We start from the raw sequence: 16,979 nt of genomic DNA on the forward strand, positions 1-16,979 counted from the left end.
CTATTCATGACCAGAGTAAACTCTATTCATGACCAGAGTAAACTCTATTCATGACGAGTAAACTCTATTCATGACCAGAGTAAACTCTATTCATGACCAGAGTAAACTCTATTCATGACGAGTAAACTCTATTCATGACCAGAGTAAACTCTATTCATGACCAGAGTAAACTCTATTCATGACGAGTAAACTCTATTCATGACCAGAGTAAACTCTATTCATGACCAGATTAAACTCTATTCATGACCAGAGTAAACTCTATTCATGACCAGAGTAAACTCTATTCATGACCAGAGTAAACTCTATTCATGACCAGAGTAAACTCTATTCATGACGAGTAAACTCTATTCATGACCAGAGTAAACTCTATTCATGACCAGAGTAAACTCTATTCATGACCAGAGTAAACTCTATTCATGACCAGAGTAAACTCTATTCATGACCAGAGTAAACTCTATTCGTGACCAGAGTAAACTCTATTCATGACCAGAGTAAACTCTATTCGTGACCAGAGTAAACTCTATTCATGACGAGTAAACTCTATTCATGACCAGAGTAAACTCTATTCATGACCAGAGTAAACTCTATTCATGACGAGTAAACTCTATTCATGACCAGAGTAAACTCTATTCATGACCAGAGTAAACTCTATTCATGACGAGTAAACTCTATTCATGACGAGTAAACTCTATTCATGACCAGAGTAAACTCTATTCATGACGAGTAAACTCTATTCATGACCAGAGTACTCTATTCATGACGAGTAAACTCTATTCATGACCAGAGTACTCTATTCATGACCAGAGTACTCTATTCATGACGAGTAAACTCTATTCATGACCAGAGTACTCTATTCATGACCAGAGTACTCTATTCATGACCAGAGTACTCTATTCATGACGAGTAAACTCTATTCATGACCAGATTAAACTATTATGATGAGATTAAATTATAATGATGAGATTAAATTATAATGAGATTAAACTCTATTATAATACGATTAAACTCTATTATAAGATTAAAATCTAATGAGATTAAACTCTATTATGACGAGTAAACTCTATTCATGACGAGTAAACTCTATTCATGACCAGATTAAACTATTATGATGAGATTAAATTATAATGAGATTAAACTCTATTATGATGAGATTAAACGCTAAACTAACGCTTTACTGTTTATATTTGTGCTTTATCAATAAAGATCTGTGCTTTTAATAACTGTTTGATTTGTTTTGCTCCCAGAAGTCACTTTTCACAGGATGTACCTAAACCTTTTGAACTGAAATCGAATCATACGAGGACGTTGGCCTTAATATCGGGCCTCATGCTAATGCTAGTTAGCAGCGAGTTGAAGGCACTGATCCAGCAGAGGGGAAGTGACAGGAAGTGATGTCACACAGGTGCAGGAAATGTAAAGGACCAGAATCTTGACTTCCTGTTTCACCAACCTTTAGACTAAGAAAGAGTAACTGATCATGCTCAGTCACATGACTCAAGCGAAGGGGGCGGAGTTTCAGGTTCAGCTGACAGATTATTAACTAAACCTTTCATTGGTTGGTCAGGACGTAACTATGGCAACAATCAAAGTTCGCTCTCCACCGGTGCAGAGGTCCGGTGGGCGGGGCTTCCGGCTCAGAACTCCACCTTGCAGGCGGGAAAGGTCTCCTCCTGCATGGCCACGGTGCTGTTGCTGCCCAGCACCGTGATGGACAGCTCCTTCTGCCGGTCGTGGGTCTCCTGGTACCACTCGTGCATCGCCAGCGAATCAAACGTTGGGATCAGAGTCACCTGAGGACAGGTCAGGGAAACGGACCAATCAGAGGACGGGGCACAAGAAAGTGAAGCGAACGAATGTCAGCGTGTGTTTTCACGGACCTGGACCTCCGGCCAGCTGCTCTTGCCCTCCAGCAGGGCGTCCAGAATGCTCCTCATCGCCACCGCCTTCACTGGGTCGTCTCCGCTGATGACGTAATACGAGGAGCGGAGGCGTCTGAACAGGTCCGGGTCCACGGTCGAAGAGGCACAGCCAGACGGCAGGTAGGCCAGGTCCACGTAGACCGCAGAACCTGAGGAACCAGAAGAACCTGCAGCTTTGGAAGCTAGGAGGAAGTCAGAAGAATGAGATGAAAACAGTTTAAACCTAAACGATCTTTGTGCATTAGAATGTCAGGAGCAGGAAAAGGTCGTAGAAAAGCGACACACCAAGAACAAAGATCTGGATCCGATTCAAAAGACTTTGTTGGGCCTGCGGTGCAGCTTTAAAAGCCTGGAGCTACGAACAGAACTCCCAGGCCTTAACGGAGACCTTCAGTATTATATTATATCTAGAAAATACTCAAATGTGCCAAAACAGTGACTTATTTTTACTTCAGGTATTATCATTTAATCTAACGTAGTCTATATAAACGGGTTTCTGTGTGTCTGATGTCGGTTGTGTTGTATTTGACGTTTCAAGGACTAGAAATGTGTCACAAACAGAACCAGGTGACATGCCTACCTGAGGAAGACGGTTTCGCGGGACCAATTCTGGAGCCTCCAAGTGAGCTTCTGGACGATGGCTTTGTGTCGAGGCTGGACATGATCTTCAGGGACCCCGTCGGGGACTTCCCGGTTTGGGCTGCGGTGCTTCCAGAGGTGGCCTTCTGCGTCTTGCCGGTTGGTTTCTTGGTTTTGGCAGCTGAACTCTTCAGCTTCTTGCTGGCCTCTGAGTCGGCCATGCAGGCTCCAGGCTGGGGCGGTAATGGGGGCAAATCCTTGACCGGGGCAGGTGGGGGGTCATGCTCTCCCCTGTGGGAGTAGTGATGACTGGGAGGATCTAGTGGATGACTAGGCGAGAAAAGGCTACCAGAATCATCATCCGAGTCCATCTCCGCGGTGATGGACGGACATTCCTCTGTACTAGGGGGGACGTCGGAGTCCGGGACAGAGTCGCCGGCTGACGTGGGAGGAGTTTCCTGGCTGACGGCTGAAGGGCAGTCGCTGCTGCTTTGATCCTGCGAGTGGTTGTTGTTGCCGGAGAGGTCGGGGCTCACATGCTGCTGATGGTTGTCTGGAGTCTTGGGGTGCTGGAACTCACAAGGCGACACTAAGCAGAGGTCTACATCATGTGGAACATCCGAGATGAGGTCTGACATCCTGTGGATGTGATCCGCTGACCCACTGAGCCCATTATGGTTTGATCCCGGAAGTAAGGACATTCCTGTGACGGAGTCCGAGTCTCTGACATGTCCGTTCGAGTAGACTCCGTCTCCCACGGGGCCTCTGGGCTCTAAAGAAACTGACAGGGATTCATCAACCTCTGTAGAGGGAGGAGAGCACACCTCCGCCGGCATGGAGGTCATGGAGGTGGAGGAGTCCGGCATCATGTCTTTAAAAGGACTAAGCGTCAAAAGACCCGACTGCTTATGGGAGTTTTCCAGGTCGCAGGTCCTGCTGTCCTCAAAGCCCAGACTGGATCCTCTTGTCCCGAAGACGGCGTCGTCACCTAACCCCAGAATGTCCTCTTCATGGGGCCGATGGGAAGCGGTACGTCCTGTAAAGTGAGAGGCAGAGTTCTGATTGGAGACCTGGTCCGTCTCCATACAGCGAAACATCTCTGGACTCTCTACTGTCGAGGTCTGGTTTCCATTGGTCTCTGCGCCATCAGAACTCAGGGCCTTTGAGTTGTTCCCATTGTTGTCCTCCAATCGAAGACGTTCAAAGTCCGCCGTCATGTCCTCAGGTGAGGACACCTTGGAGCGATCCGTCTCCTTCTGGTTCTCCTGCTCCTTTGAACCCGGTTTACCTTTTGTCCCTAAAGACGAAGTGTCTTTCTTTGGAAGACTCCCACTCTTTCCAGAAGCTTTCTTTCCTTCTGTACTTGTTGCTTTCTTCACTTCTCTCACAGCTGGTCTGGTGCTTTTCACCTCTTTCTGTCGGTCTTTCTTTGGTTCAGGTTTGACGTCTTTCTTTGCTTTTGTACTTACAGCTTCTTTCTTTTTCTCTCCACCGTCTTCTTTCTTGACAACAGCCACAGTGACCTTCTCATCCTTCTTTTTCACTTCCCTTTTCTCTTCTCTTGACACATCTTTCTTTGGAAGAAGCTTTTCAGTCGGTTTCTGTGGCTTTGATTTCGCATCTGGATCCTTTAGTTTGGGCTTTTCTTCCCCGTCTTTCTTTTCTTTAGGTGTGGCGTCACCTGTTGCCTTTGGCATTGTTTTCACCTCCTGTTTTTTGACATCCACTCGCTTGTCTTTCTGCAAGGCACTACTGTGTCTGAAGTCCTTCGATTGGGACTTAAGGCTCTCCCGACTCTCTGCTCGTTTTGGCTGTTTCTCGGGTCTGAATGTTTCTAGGTCCTTCAAACACACGACCGGATGTTTGAGAAAATCCAGATGTTTGAGTTTTTCAAGTCCGTCCAGAATCTTGTTCTGTGGCGTGCATCCTGGGAACAAGACACGGATGATCCTCTCCTGAGGACTGGAAGGATGCCAGACCAGCAAAGCACAGATGGAAACTAGGCATGGTAGAGGGAGATCTGAGCCCTTAACATTGGATCCGTTATTTGGCCAAATCTGCATTAAAGCTTCAAGGGTTTTGCTGCCCGTGACTGGATTCAGTGGGTACAGCTCCAGACAGCCCACTCCCATCTTTTGAAACAGAATTACTGGTTCTACACTGGGTCCGTTAGACCGGCTGAGAGGTTCAGGTTTGATGGAAAGTCTTTGTAAACTCTGCAGAGTGAGCGCCACCTGGTCACAACTCCGCAGCTCACCAGGATCTCCCTGTGAGGACTTCAACCGGTGCGGAACATTGAGAAAGACCACCCCGATCTCAGGGGAGATGAGGTTCTTCATCCAGTCCTCCTCAGAGGACTCTTCTTCCTGCTCCGCCACTTTCCTCAGCAGCAGACTGTTCAGCCCGGGGAGATTATCCACGCCGACGTGAGTCAGGAGCACCGAGTCGATTCTGTCCAGGTGCCGAACCAGTTTCCAGAAGCAGGAGCGGGAATCTGAGCCGCCGTTCACCAGGACGTTAAAACCGTTAACAGCAAAGAAGGCGGAGTCGCCCCTCCCCCCGGGGAAGATGTAGCAGCACGGCCGAGAGAGCTTCAGGAACCCCACGGTGCTCGGGGGCTCCAGGAGGTCGAAGAGGGACTCGGGCTCCAGAGACTCCGACAGGTACTCCGTGAACTCCTGCAGACCCTCCATTTCTGGGAGGACGAGGGGGGGGTTGATCTGGATGTGTATGTAGTCCTGCAGGTTGTGTTCCTCCAACACAGAGTTCTTCCAAAGACCAACATCTGGGCAGCTGAGGGTGAGGTGGGCCTTCGTCAGCGGGTCTGTAGAGCTCAACAGCTGCCCAACCTAACAGAGACAAACACAGTCAGGACCACACACACACACACACACACACACACACACACACACACACACACACACACACACACACACACACACACACACACACACACACACACACACACCTCGTCTTCCTCAAAGATGTGGAGGAAGTCTCTGAGGGAGAAGCAGCCTCTCTGGAACACGATCTCTCCGGACTCTTCCACACACTGACCGGCCATAACCAGAAGTTTATGTGGAGACGGATCACAGACGAGCCGCCGCACCTGAAAGCGTGCACACACACCTTTGTTAGAGTCTTCTATTGTGACTGAATTGGATTCTAAAGGAAAGCTAAACAAAGTGTTATAACAAAGTGTTATAATAATGAGCTCAGAGCTGTTAGGAAGTCATGTTGTTCATGTTACATCATCAAGATCACACATTACTGAACATGAACGCCTCATAGAGATGCCATTGATTCTTCTCTAGCCTGGGGTAACGTTACCCAGGAGCCCTCAGCATTGATGATCTGGATCTGTTCCACATAATGAACCAGAGTGTTTCAGGGGACTTTTATTCACCTCTGAGCAGACGAAGTCGTGAGCCGGATTCACAACAACCCGAGTGTCCAGGACGTCCCCGCGGTGCTGCAGCGTCCTCTGTCCTGCAGGACAAACGGCACGCATCAGATCACAGGATGCCAGCGGACGCAGACGGACGTCCCGTTAGCGGACCAAACTAATCACCACGAAGCGGAACATCCTCTACAGAGCTCCTTCACATCATACCGCCGCAAACAATGTGGGCTTCAGATTACAGACCGGGTGATTAGGAGAGTCTCTCTCTCTCTCTCTCTCTCTCTCTCTCTCTCTCTCTCTCTCCCTCTCCCTCTCCCTCTCTCTCTCTCTCTCTCATAAATAACTTCATCATCCTTCCTGTCAGGTGGTGGGATGACCTTTGTTTCTGATCCAGTTTGTGTGTAAACGGCTGAACTTTTCTATTTAACTGTTGATTCAAAGACAAACTATTAAAATAAAGATAATGAACGTAAAGAAAGATGAACGTAAAGAAAGATGAGGGTCCAGCTGACACACAACACTAGCTACACAGACCAGCAGGTGTACTGTCGTCTCACCTGGGACATCCTCTGACAGGAAGGCAGAGTGTCTCGACACGAAGAGTTTCAGCTGCTGGTCCAGAACGGAGACGTCCAGATTTACAGGCCAGCAGCGCACACCTGAAGTACACACAGGAAGAGGTATCAGTACACACACCTGAAGTACACACAGGAAGAGGTATCAGTACACACACCTGAAGTACACACAGGAAGAGGTATCAGTACACACACCTGAAGTACACACAGGAAGAGGTATCAGTACACACACCTGAAGTACACACAGGAAGAGGTATCAGTACACACACCTGAAGTACACACAGGAAGAGGTATCAGTACACACACCTGAAGTACACACAGGAATCCAGATGTTTTCACGTTAATATAAAATAGAAATTAGAGATAAACTACAGAAGAACTCATGACTTCACATCTTTAGTTTTACTTAACCTCAGGACAGGTCTAGTGATCATTGATCAGGTCTAGTGATCATTGATCACGTCTTGTGATCATTGATCAGGTCTGGTCTAGTGATCAGGCCTGGGATCAGTTGTCAGAATCCGGTGGATTGTTCTTGTTTCTTCAGTTGGACTCGGTCAGTCTGATGGTTCTCCTGGTTTTCCAGGTCAGCTCCACAAACGATAGACTAACTGACCTGTGATCACCTTGACACTGGGACTTATTGATCATCGATCAGTCGATCAGGTTCGCGGGTCAAACTGCTGCGTGAAGGGGGTTTAAACACGTCAAGCTGCACGAGATAACGACTTCCGGTGCCAAGAGATTTTCAAAATAAACGCCTCCTCAGAAGTGAACAATAATGCAACTGTTATTAAGTGATTAAGATTCAATTAGTATGTGAAAATATTGTTTATTTCAAAGAAATACAATGCACGTGTTTCTGTAAATCTCAAAAGTCTCAAACTGCCAAAAGATACCAAATAAATACATATAAGAATAAATAATATATCAAAATATACGCTGTGAATCTAAAGCGAACCATAAAAACAGAAGCAGCTGCTGCTCATGGAACACACACACACACACACACACACACGCGCGCGCGCGCACAGAGACACACACAGAGTTATATATAAGAATATATAAAACACGATATATTTCATGTTTATAAAATGTCCACGAAACACTTTCAATTAACCGGAAGCTACACGCACTAACCGGAAGCTACACGCACGGTAAGTTGAAGGCGTTTACCATGAAGACTATTGGTTTAACAGAGTGACACCGGGTCTTTTATTGTGAAGGGCCCCGCTAACTTCCGGCCCTGAGTTCTCGGTACCGTCTCCGGTACAGGGTCGCTTTACTCACCGGAGTCTATCTGCCGCAGAAGCCGCTCCAGCAGCCCGGCGGGCCGCAGCGAGCCCACCACCACGAGCACCGAGTAGTCCGCCGCCGCCGTCTGGGGAGAACTGGGAGGAGAACCGGGTGAAGAACCGGGACCACAGCCCCGCTCCGCTGCTGCTGCCGCCATTACGGTTTGGACAGTCCACTAATGACGTCACCCGAACATAAGCCCCACCCCGCTGATAAGAGAGGCGGGAAACTATTTTAATTGGCATACAGGGCGGCCAATCAGAGAGAAGAACTGAGCTGCTGGAGGATGCGTTCACGTGCTGCTGAGGAGAAATACAACTTTATATATACAATACAATTGTTTTACACTTTTGGTCAAATCTAGGTTTAAAAATATATATTATTATTCTGTAAAATATCAACGTTGTTTTGTGAACCTGATTATTTTACACAATTCATATATTTCAATAAATACGGAGGAGCAACAGTTTGTGACGGTATTTCCTTCAGTTGGCTGAGCACATGAAGGCAACGCGGAGCGTCAGCTGCGTCAGCGTGCTCCAACATGGCGGCCGCGCTGCCCGGGAGATGTGGCTTCTTCCTGGAGAAGAAGAAACGCTTCTGCAAAATGATCGTCGCGAGAGGAAAAGTGTTCTGTGGAGAGCACGCGACCATGGTGAGTTCAGGGGCCGTGGTGGGTTCAGGGACCCGTGGTGGGTTCAGGGACTCGTGGTGGGTTCAGGTACTCGTGGTGGGTTCAGGGACTCGTGGTGGGTTCAGGTACTCGTGGTGGGTTCAGGGACTCGTGGTGGGTTCAGGTACTCGTGGTGGGTTCAGGGACACAGCGTCAACAAGGACCAGTAGGTCTGAAGTTGAAACTTTATTAGTTAAACAATTTAGAGACAAAAACTGGTTTTCAAAGTAAAACAACTTCTTTCAGGGGTTCTGTTTTACACATCCGACCAGAAGAAGATAATAATAATTAAAAAAAGCTCAGGCGGAGATAGCAACACAAATCATGATTTATTAGTTTGTAAAGTTAAAGTTAAAGTTATAATTCATTGGATCTCAATATTTCCGTGTTTTTAATATTTGGCTAAACGTTGAGGTAAAATCAGAATTTCCTGTTTTATTTTCCCGCCATAAAACATTTTTTATCTTGTAAAATGTTTAAAATGAGTCACGCTGTTTATTTATCATAAATATGAATATTATATAATCTGTTTAGTAGCTTTTTCTCAGTAATTTATCAATAACGTCTGTGACAGATTTCAGTTTATTAAACAGGATTTATATTCAATACGAGTTTATTTCTTTTATTGATTCATAATTATCCTGAAAGTCTGATAAACAATCAATAAGCTGACATGACATTACAAGTACTACCACTACTGCAATACTTCATGTACTTCAGTTCTCACCTGCTGATGACAGGTGTACGGAAGCGCATTGCATTCACTGGATAAAAAAAAAAATAGACCCCTTTTCTCGTAATTACGACATCCTGATCTCGTAATTACGAGATCTTTTCTCGTAATGTGTACAGGCGTCTTCTTAGACGGTTCCGTTGCCTTAGCTCCTCCTGGGGATCTAGGATGTTTAACAGGTTCCGCACAGTTCTTTGAGTCACTGCAGGATCCCCGGCAGAATTATAGTGTGGAGTCTTTAAGTGATGGTTCGTAAAGGTTTATTGAACTCACCGTAAGAACGATGAAGAAAAACGGAAATAGCAGTTGATTAGCTTAAGCTCAGACACAGACAAAAAACGTAACCATCTAAAACAATATTTTCTCAAAACATGAACTTGAACAGGTGCAAACCTTGTGCCCATATCAGCCAGGTGCTAAACTAATACATCCGTAACCTTTTTACACTGTTTTCCGTTGTTATGGCAACTTTTCCTTTCTGCCCGTTTCTTACTAACAACTTCCGTTTTTTGTACCTTCAAAATAAGAGCGCAACCGGAAATGCACCGACTGCAGTAACAAAACGGACTAAAATAAAGGACAAAAAAAAGGAACAAACTATTACAATACTTTAAACTCTCAGAGGTCCGTTACAGTCACTACCAAACCAGATTGGATGCATTTCAAATGCATGAATTTGTATCCATGAAGCATCCCGTGTTGGTTCAACTGCTCCTGCAGAAACAGAGGACATCCAGCGCGTCAGGCTGGGCTTTCCGCCTGAACAACCCCAACGCCTTGAGATGCCTGCGCAGTGATGACATACTACATTTAATTCATCCTCATGTTTTAGAAACATCAGTATTTCCCAGTGTCTCAAACCGAGAAGGTAACAATAGCAGATTAACTGCGATAGTGCCATCATTGCCACTGAGAGAGGATTTACAGACGTTTCCTTTTTCTTTATCTTTTCTCGTAATTACGAGATCAGGATGTCGTAATTACGAGAAAAGGGGTCTATTTTTTATTTTTTTATCCAGTGAATGCAATGCGCTTCCGTACAGGTGAGCTGTGACATCATCACCCGTTTCCTAACTTCCTGTTTCCCGTTTCAGGAGGAAGGGAGCAGCAACAGGGTTCCGTGTCCTCTGGACCCCAAACAGTGAGTCAGCAGATCAACCCTGTGAGCGACTTCCTGTTTGTGTGACTCTTTACTGTGTGACTTCCTGTTTGTGTGACTCTTCAGTGAGTGACTTCCTGTTTGTGTGACTCTTTACTGTGTGACTTCCTGTTTGTGTGACTCTTTAATGTGTGACTTCCTGTTTGTGTGACTCTTCAGTGAGTGACTTCCTGTTTGTGTGACTCTTTACTGTGTGACTTCCTGTTTGTGTGACTCTTTAATGTGTGACTTCCTGTTTGTGTGACTCTTCAGTGAGTGACTTCCTGTTTGTGTGACTCTTCAGCACTTAGTGACTTCCTGTTTGTGTGACTCTTTACTGAGTGACTTCCTGTTTGTGTGACTCTTCACTGAGTGACTTCCTGTTTGTGTGACTCTTCACTGAGTGACTTCCTGTTTGTGTGACTCTTCAGCACTTAGTGACTTCCTGTTTGTGTGACTCTTTACTGAGTGACTTCCTGTTTGTGTGACTCTTCAGCACTTAGTGACTTCCTGTTTGTGTGACTCTTCAGTGAGTGACTTCCTGTTTGTGTGACTCTTCAGCACTTAGTGACTTCCTGTTTGTGTGACTCTTCACTGAGTGACTTCCTGTTTGTGTGACTCTTCAGCACTGTGAGTGAAGACAAACTGAAGCAGCACCTGAAGAAATGTAACGCCAGAGAGAAAGCAAAGCCTGTGAGTTGTTATTGTTATTAATGGTATTATCATTGATACTGTTGTTATTGATGTTATGAATTTGATTATTAATGTGTGTGTATATATATATATATATATATATATATATATATATATATATATATATGAATGAGTGTTTGATGTGAACCGTTCTGCAGGTTTATTATGTGGAGAACATAAACTCTGGATCCGCTGACGGCAAGACGCTCCAACAGGTAACATCTCGCACAATAATAATAATAATAATAATAATAGTCCTCATAACCTGCTGCCTGTGGTTCAGGTGAGTCTGTCTGAGCGGAGCCGGGCCGAGTTACATTCTCTGTTGGACAAACTGAAGACAGCCGTCGCAGGTGAGTTCCTCCTGGAGCGGATAATTTACCTGAGTGGTGACATCATCATCATCATCATCATCATCATCATGATGATCATCATGTTGTTGTTGTAGGGTTGCAGTGGGACGTGGACGACAGCGTTCTGTCTCACCCCGTCCTCCAGGAGGAACTCAACAACCCAAAGAATGGAGACTCCGCCCACAAACACCTGAAGCAGCAGGTGCTCAAAGGAAACTCTGATCCACCAGAGTCCTGGTTCAGAGTCCTGGTTCAGAGTCCTGGTTCAGAGTCCTGGTTCAGAGTCCTGGTTCAGGACTCTGAACCAGGACTCTGAAACAGGAGTAGGACTTGTGGTAATCGAGGTAACTTCAGGGTTTCAATCCTACGATGATGATGATGATGGAGATAAGACGTCAACTCGTATATAAGCTCCGCCTACCGACCAATCAGAGCTCTGTGTTCAGCATCGGTTACCATGGTGATCTACCGGGTTAGATGTAGGACTGAAACCCAGAGTTAACCTCAAATCCTGATCCTGGTTCCCGGACCGTGAACAGCTGTTCATACATCGGAGGAGGCGGAGCCTCATTGTGGTCTGGCTCTCACCTGTCAGGTGTTCAGTCCTCTCTCTTAGGTCACCTGGAGGCGCTGGGGCTGCTGGGAAGGGGGCGGTGCTTCGTGGAGTTCGGAGCAGGTCGTGGGAAACTATCCCACTGGATCCACGAAGCCCTGAAGACCAGAGACCACCTGAAGACCTGTGAGGACCTGCAGCTGCTGCTGGTGGAGCGCTGCAGCACCCGCTTCAAGGCATGAAACCCTTATTAGTCCAGACTTCAAGCAGACCAGCAGAGGGCGCCAGAAGCCACTTTCATGTTTTGTGTTCTGATCTGGTCTGTCCTGGTCCAGGTGGATGGGAAACAACAGGATCCTGGCGTTCAGTTTGAGAGGCTGCAGGTCGACATTCAGCATCTGGATTTAAGTAAGAGACCAACACTTGGAGCCTGATGGTTTGTGTGGTTCTGGTTCTGGTCCTGACTCTGATGTCTGCAGGTAAAGTCCAGCTCCTCCGACAGAAGAAGCTTCCGCTGGTTGGAGTTGGAAAACACCTGTGTGGAGCAGCGACAGGTGAGAGCGATGCTTCCCTCTGATTGGCTGCCAGGAAAGAGGGTGTTGACTCAGCAGGTCTCTCTCTGATCTCAGGTCTCTCTCTCTGATCTCAGGTCTCTCTCTCTGATCTCAGATCTGGCTCTGATCTCAGGTTTCTCTCTGATCTCAGATCTGGCTCTGATCTCAGATCTGGCTCTGATCTCAGGCTTCTCTCTGATCTCAGATCTGGCTCTGCGCTGTCTGCTGGAAACACCAGGACTCAGGGAGGAGGAGGAAGAGGAGGAGGAGGAACCACCACCACCACCAAAACGCCTCAAAACGTCAGAACCAGAACCAGCTGATGCAGCAGCAAGGCCAGCCCCTGGTCCTGGTTCAGACCCCGGTCCTGGTCCGGTGCTGGGCCTGGCCGTGGCGCTGTGCTGCCACCATCGCTGTGAGTGGCGTCACTACGTCGGGCAACGGTTCTTCCTGCAGAACGGACTCGGGGCGGAAGAGTTCTCCGCGTTCTGTCGGATGTCCAGCTGGGCCACGTGTGGACTCCGACCGGCCAATCGGGGCCGTGCATCTCAGGGCGGGACCAATCAGAGGAGAGACGACAAAGAACACGACCGGGCGGAGGAGGCTGACGCTGTGAGCGGGTAAATATGTGACCTCTGACCTCAAGAAGTTTAACCAGAGGGTCTCTCTTCTGGTGTCTGGAGTTTGTGAATCTGTTTTCAGGAGTTCCTCTTCTTCCTCTTCCTCTTCCTCAGGTTCCTGCAGACGGACGAGCGTGAGCAGGTGGGCCGTCTCTGTAAACGAGTGATTGACGGCGGCCGGCTTGACTTCCTGCAGAGGAATGGCTTCAGCAGCAAACTGACTCGTTACGTCAGCAGTCAGGTGACTCTGGAGAACGTGCTGCTGACTGCCGTGCCCTCTGGGTAATGAAGGTCACAGGGAGGCGGACGACAGACGGACAACAGACGTACTACAGGAGGACTACAGGCTGTCTACAGACTGACTACAGACGGGCTACAGACTGACTTCAGACGATACAGAAATCACACAAACTCTGAGTTTCAATAAGTATTTTTATTTAGGATTGAAATGAAACTGTTGAATGTTTTTTTTGTTTTTTTTATTATTAAATGTTTAAAAAAAAAAAAACATGTCCTTAATAACTTCATACATAATAAATAAATAAATATATATATATATTTTTTTTTTTTTATTATAAATAACCGACACAAACTGGAAAAAAACTAAACCATCAACTGACAAAACATTTAGTTTTGTCAGTGCCTCCAACTCCAGAAACAGAAATATAACATCATATAAATGTGAATATATATATGAATCCGTCTTGTTTCTTAGTTTGAGTCCACATCCGGCTCTGAAACAGAAACACAGCAGGTTTCAATAAAAATCGAACAAAATGTTTGAGTTATTTATTTTTTTAAATTTATTACTATTTTTTTTTTTTATTGTTTTTCATGTTTTATGTTATTACAAACTGAAGGTCTGGAGTTTGTTTACAAGGCAGAGGCGCTCATGAGAGATGCCATCCAGGTGCATTTTGGGAAATGTAGGATCCAGTGTTTTTAATCTGTCATTCCCGATAACGACGACTCAATGGAGTTTAACGATTTGAGAACCTTGAGGGTCAAAGTTAGAAATGAATGAGTGGAGATAATTTACTTTTACAATTGTTGCTATATTTCAAGTATCAAAAAACAATCAATGAAATATAAACAGAAGATTATCATTACGATTTACAAATGGATCCTTTAGCTGCTCAGTAAAGATATCATTAGTTAGACTTTCATATCATGAACTCACGGTGCACGGTGAGCATGGCTCTCTTTCGGGCCTCCTGGATGTAGACCTGCATGAACTCTCGTCCAAACATCTCTCTGTCGTCTTCATCGTCCTCGGCCTTCGTCGTCCTGCAGGGCAGCGACACGTCCAGAGACAGAGGGTTGTCCCGGAAGTTCACAAACCTGAAACAGAACCAGAGACAGAGGGTTGTCCCGGAAGTTCACAAACCTGAAACAGAACCAGAGACAGAGGGTTGTCCCGGAAGTTCACAAACCTGAAACACGTCCAGAGACAGAGGGTTGTCCCGGAAGTTCACAAACCTGCTTCAACAGAAACACGTCTGATAGTCGACTGCTGTTTGAACTGTGTCCAATATCTCCAATATTAATATGATCCGGTTCTGTTTGAGGACAGACTGACCTGAAGGCAGAATGACCCGAAGACAGAATGACCTGAAGACGGACGGAACTGAAGACACGATGACCTGAAGACGGACTGACTGACCTGAGGACAGACAGACTAACCTGAAGATGGACTGAATGACCTGAAAACAGACTGACCTGAAGACGGGCTGACGTGAAGACAGACAGACTGACCTGAGGACAGAGTGACTTACCTGAAAATAGACTGACCTGAAGACTGAATGACCTGAAGACAGACTGAATGACCTGAAGACGGACTGACTGGCCTGAGGACAGACTGACTGACCTGAAGACAGACTGACCTGAGGACAGACCGACTGACCTGAGGACAGACCGACTGACCTGAGGACAGACCGACTGACCTGAAGACGGACTGATTGACCGGAGGACAGACCGACTGATCTGAAGACAGACCGACTGACCTGAGGACGGACTGAATGACCTGAGGACGGACTGAATGACCTGAAGACGGACAGACTGACCTGAAGACGGACTGACTGACCTGAGGTCAGACAGACTGACTGACCTGAGGACAGACCGACTGACCTGAAGACAGACCGACTGACCTGAAGACGGACTGACTGACCTGAGGTCAGACAGACTGACTGACCTGAGGACAGACCGACTGACCTGAAGACAGACTGAATGACCTGAAGACAGACTGACCTGAAGACGGACTGACTGATCTAAGGACAGACCGACTGACCTGAGGACAGACTGACCTGAAGACAGACTGACTGACCTGAAGACGGACTGACTGACCTAAGGACGGACTGACTGACTGACCTGAAGACAGACTGACCTGAGGACAGACCAACTGACCTGAGGACAGACTGAATGACCTGAGGACAGACTGAATGACCTGAAGACAGACTGACTGACCTGAAGACAGACTGACCTGAAGACCGACTGACTGACCTGAAGACAGACTGACCTGAGGACAGACTGGCCTAAGGACAGACTGACCTGAGGTTGGACATGTCCCCCATCAGTGGGGGGATGTCTGTGAGCCGGTTGCAGCTGAGGACCAGTGTGTCCAGACTCCTCATCCTGCTGATGTTCTCTGGAAGGTCCTCCAGCCGGTTCCTCTGCAGCCACAGAGTGTGTAGCGTCTCCATCCTGAGGACAATCCAATCTCAGTGTCCATTGGCTGATGGCAGATAGGGGCGGGGCCTCCGGTGGCTCTGTCACTCACCTGTGTATGTCTTCAGGTAAGTGCTGCAGACGGTTTCCTCCCATGTCGAGCCACTGGACCGCCGGCAGCCCGACCACGCAGTCCGGCATGCAGGTGAAGTCGTTCATGGACAAGTCCAGGTGCTGCAGCTTCTTCAGGTTCCTCAACTGGTTCAGAGGACAGACCTCGGATCAGCTGGACCAAAGTGGGTTATTGGTTATTTGGAACCTGAATGAGGTAGTGGATGGTACCTGATCTGGCAGCTGGTTCAGGTCCCGGTTCATGGCCAGCTCCAGTCTTTCCAGACTCTCACAGCTGCTCAGTTCTTCAGGAACAAACTGGATTCTGTTGTAGCTCAGAAGGAGCTCTCGGACCTGAGTCAGCTTCCCTGAGACCAGAACCAGGACACAAAAGTGTGAACCAGAACTGTACTACAGGACATGAAACAGGTCTACAACCCTCAAATAAGGGTTCCAGTAAGAATGAAATAGGTTGGTTGATAGAAGTGGGGGGTACTGACCGATCTGTTTGGGGATCTCTGTGACCCCATTGCGGGACAGATCTAGAACTAAAAGGTTCTGGAAGCTGGGGATGAAGTGAGGGATCTTCTGCAGTCCGGTCCGGTGAATATGCCACTCATGGACCTGACTGAGCTGGACCAGGCAGGCCGGCAGCGTCTGGAGGAGGGAGAGAGAAATGAAGACCTGACCCTCATCAGGTCCACCTTGCCCAGTCCACTTCCCCTAAGGGGGCGGTACCTTCCACTCCTCGTGTTCGATTCGCAGGATGAGCCGTCCATCTTCTGTCTGCAGCTTCTGTTTCAGCCGAGCCAGAACCGCCCGGTCCTCCCAGACCCCAACACTCAGTCTGAACCACGAGCCGGACCACATGAAACATGACAGACCAGGACATGAACCACATGACACATGAAAGACCAGGACTGATGCCGTGTTCACACCAAAAGAGTTGCGAATTTTCGCGACGCCACTTCGCCTATATCGCGCCGCCCGGTGAAAAATTCACTCTGTGGTTAATTCGTTTTTCATTTTTTTGCAACCATTCACTGGGGAAAAGGGGCGGGGCTTATCTCAGAGTAATTTACTATTTTCGCCATCCACCATTGAAATAACCACTA

The 16,979-nt window shown here is 47.2% G+C and overlaps 3 protein-coding genes across 3 annotated transcripts in view; 1 reads left to right on the forward strand and 2 right to left on the reverse strand.

The window, feature by feature from the left end:
• Positions 1 to 1,634: 1,634 nt before the first annotated feature.
• Positions 1,635 to 7,929, reverse strand: map1sa (microtubule-associated protein 1Sa; the record flags this gene model as incomplete). Its single annotated transcript, XM_079220887.1, has 7 exons — positions 1,635 to 1,790; positions 1,878 to 2,101; positions 2,500 to 5,347; positions 5,467 to 5,607; positions 5,905 to 5,987; positions 6,459 to 6,560; positions 7,767 to 7,929. 7 exons carry the CDS (start codon positions 7,927 to 7,929, stop codon positions 1,635 to 1,637), a joined length of 3,717 nt encoding a protein of 1,238 aa, XP_079077013.1.
• Positions 7,930 to 8,251: 322 nt separating this feature from the next.
• Positions 8,252 to 13,376, forward strand: trmt13 (tRNA methyltransferase 13 homolog). The gene is made up of 11 exons (XM_079220706.1): positions 8,252 to 8,427; positions 10,273 to 10,319; positions 10,943 to 11,009; positions 11,168 to 11,224; positions 11,293 to 11,362; positions 11,458 to 11,564; positions 11,966 to 12,151; positions 12,251 to 12,323; positions 12,395 to 12,469; positions 12,675 to 13,089; positions 13,204 to 13,376. Exons 1-11 carry the CDS (start codon positions 8,317 to 8,319, stop codon positions 13,373 to 13,375), a joined length of 1,380 nt encoding a protein of 459 aa, XP_079076832.1. The 5' UTR covers positions 8,252 to 8,316; the 3' UTR covers position 13,376.
• Positions 13,377 to 13,694: 318 nt separating this feature from the next.
• The window catches only part of lrrc39 (leucine rich repeat containing 39), a gene marked incomplete at its 5' end in the record, with an annotated part of 6,242 nt that continues 2,957 nt past the window's right edge, over positions 13,695 to 16,979 (reverse strand). Inside the window, 8 exons of the mRNA XM_079220888.1 lie at positions 13,695 to 13,823; positions 13,967 to 14,085; positions 14,270 to 14,430; positions 15,637 to 15,789; positions 15,866 to 16,011; positions 16,096 to 16,232; positions 16,365 to 16,521; positions 16,603 to 16,711. Of these exons, the coding sequence (XP_079077014.1) occupies positions 14,060 to 14,085; positions 14,270 to 14,430; positions 15,637 to 15,789; positions 15,866 to 16,011; positions 16,096 to 16,232; positions 16,365 to 16,521; positions 16,603 to 16,711 (889 nt within the window). The 3' untranslated portion in view covers positions 13,695 to 13,823; positions 13,967 to 14,059. The remainder of the gene's footprint in view (positions 13,824 to 13,966; positions 14,086 to 14,269; positions 14,431 to 15,636; positions 15,790 to 15,865; positions 16,012 to 16,095; positions 16,233 to 16,364; positions 16,522 to 16,602; positions 16,712 to 16,979) is intronic.

Source organism: Taurulus bubalis, assembly GCF_910589615.1.
Source record: "Taurulus bubalis genome assembly, chromosome: 7".
Taxonomy (NCBI): domain Eukaryota; kingdom Metazoa; phylum Chordata; class Actinopteri; order Perciformes; family Cottidae; genus Taurulus; species Taurulus bubalis.

Coding starts and splice junctions, on each gene's coding strand:
- trmt13 (XM_079220706.1), top strand. CDS start 8,317: ATGGCGGCCGCGCTGCCCGGGAGATGTGGCTTCTTCCTGGAGAAGAAG. Junction 8,428..10,272: donor GTGGAGAGCACGCGACCATG/GTGAGTTCAGGG, acceptor TTCCCGTTTCAG/GAGGAAGGGAGCAGCAACAG. Junction 11,225..11,292: donor ACGGCAAGACGCTCCAACAG/GTAACATCTCGC, acceptor CCTGTGGTTCAG/GTGAGTCTGTCTGAGCGGAG.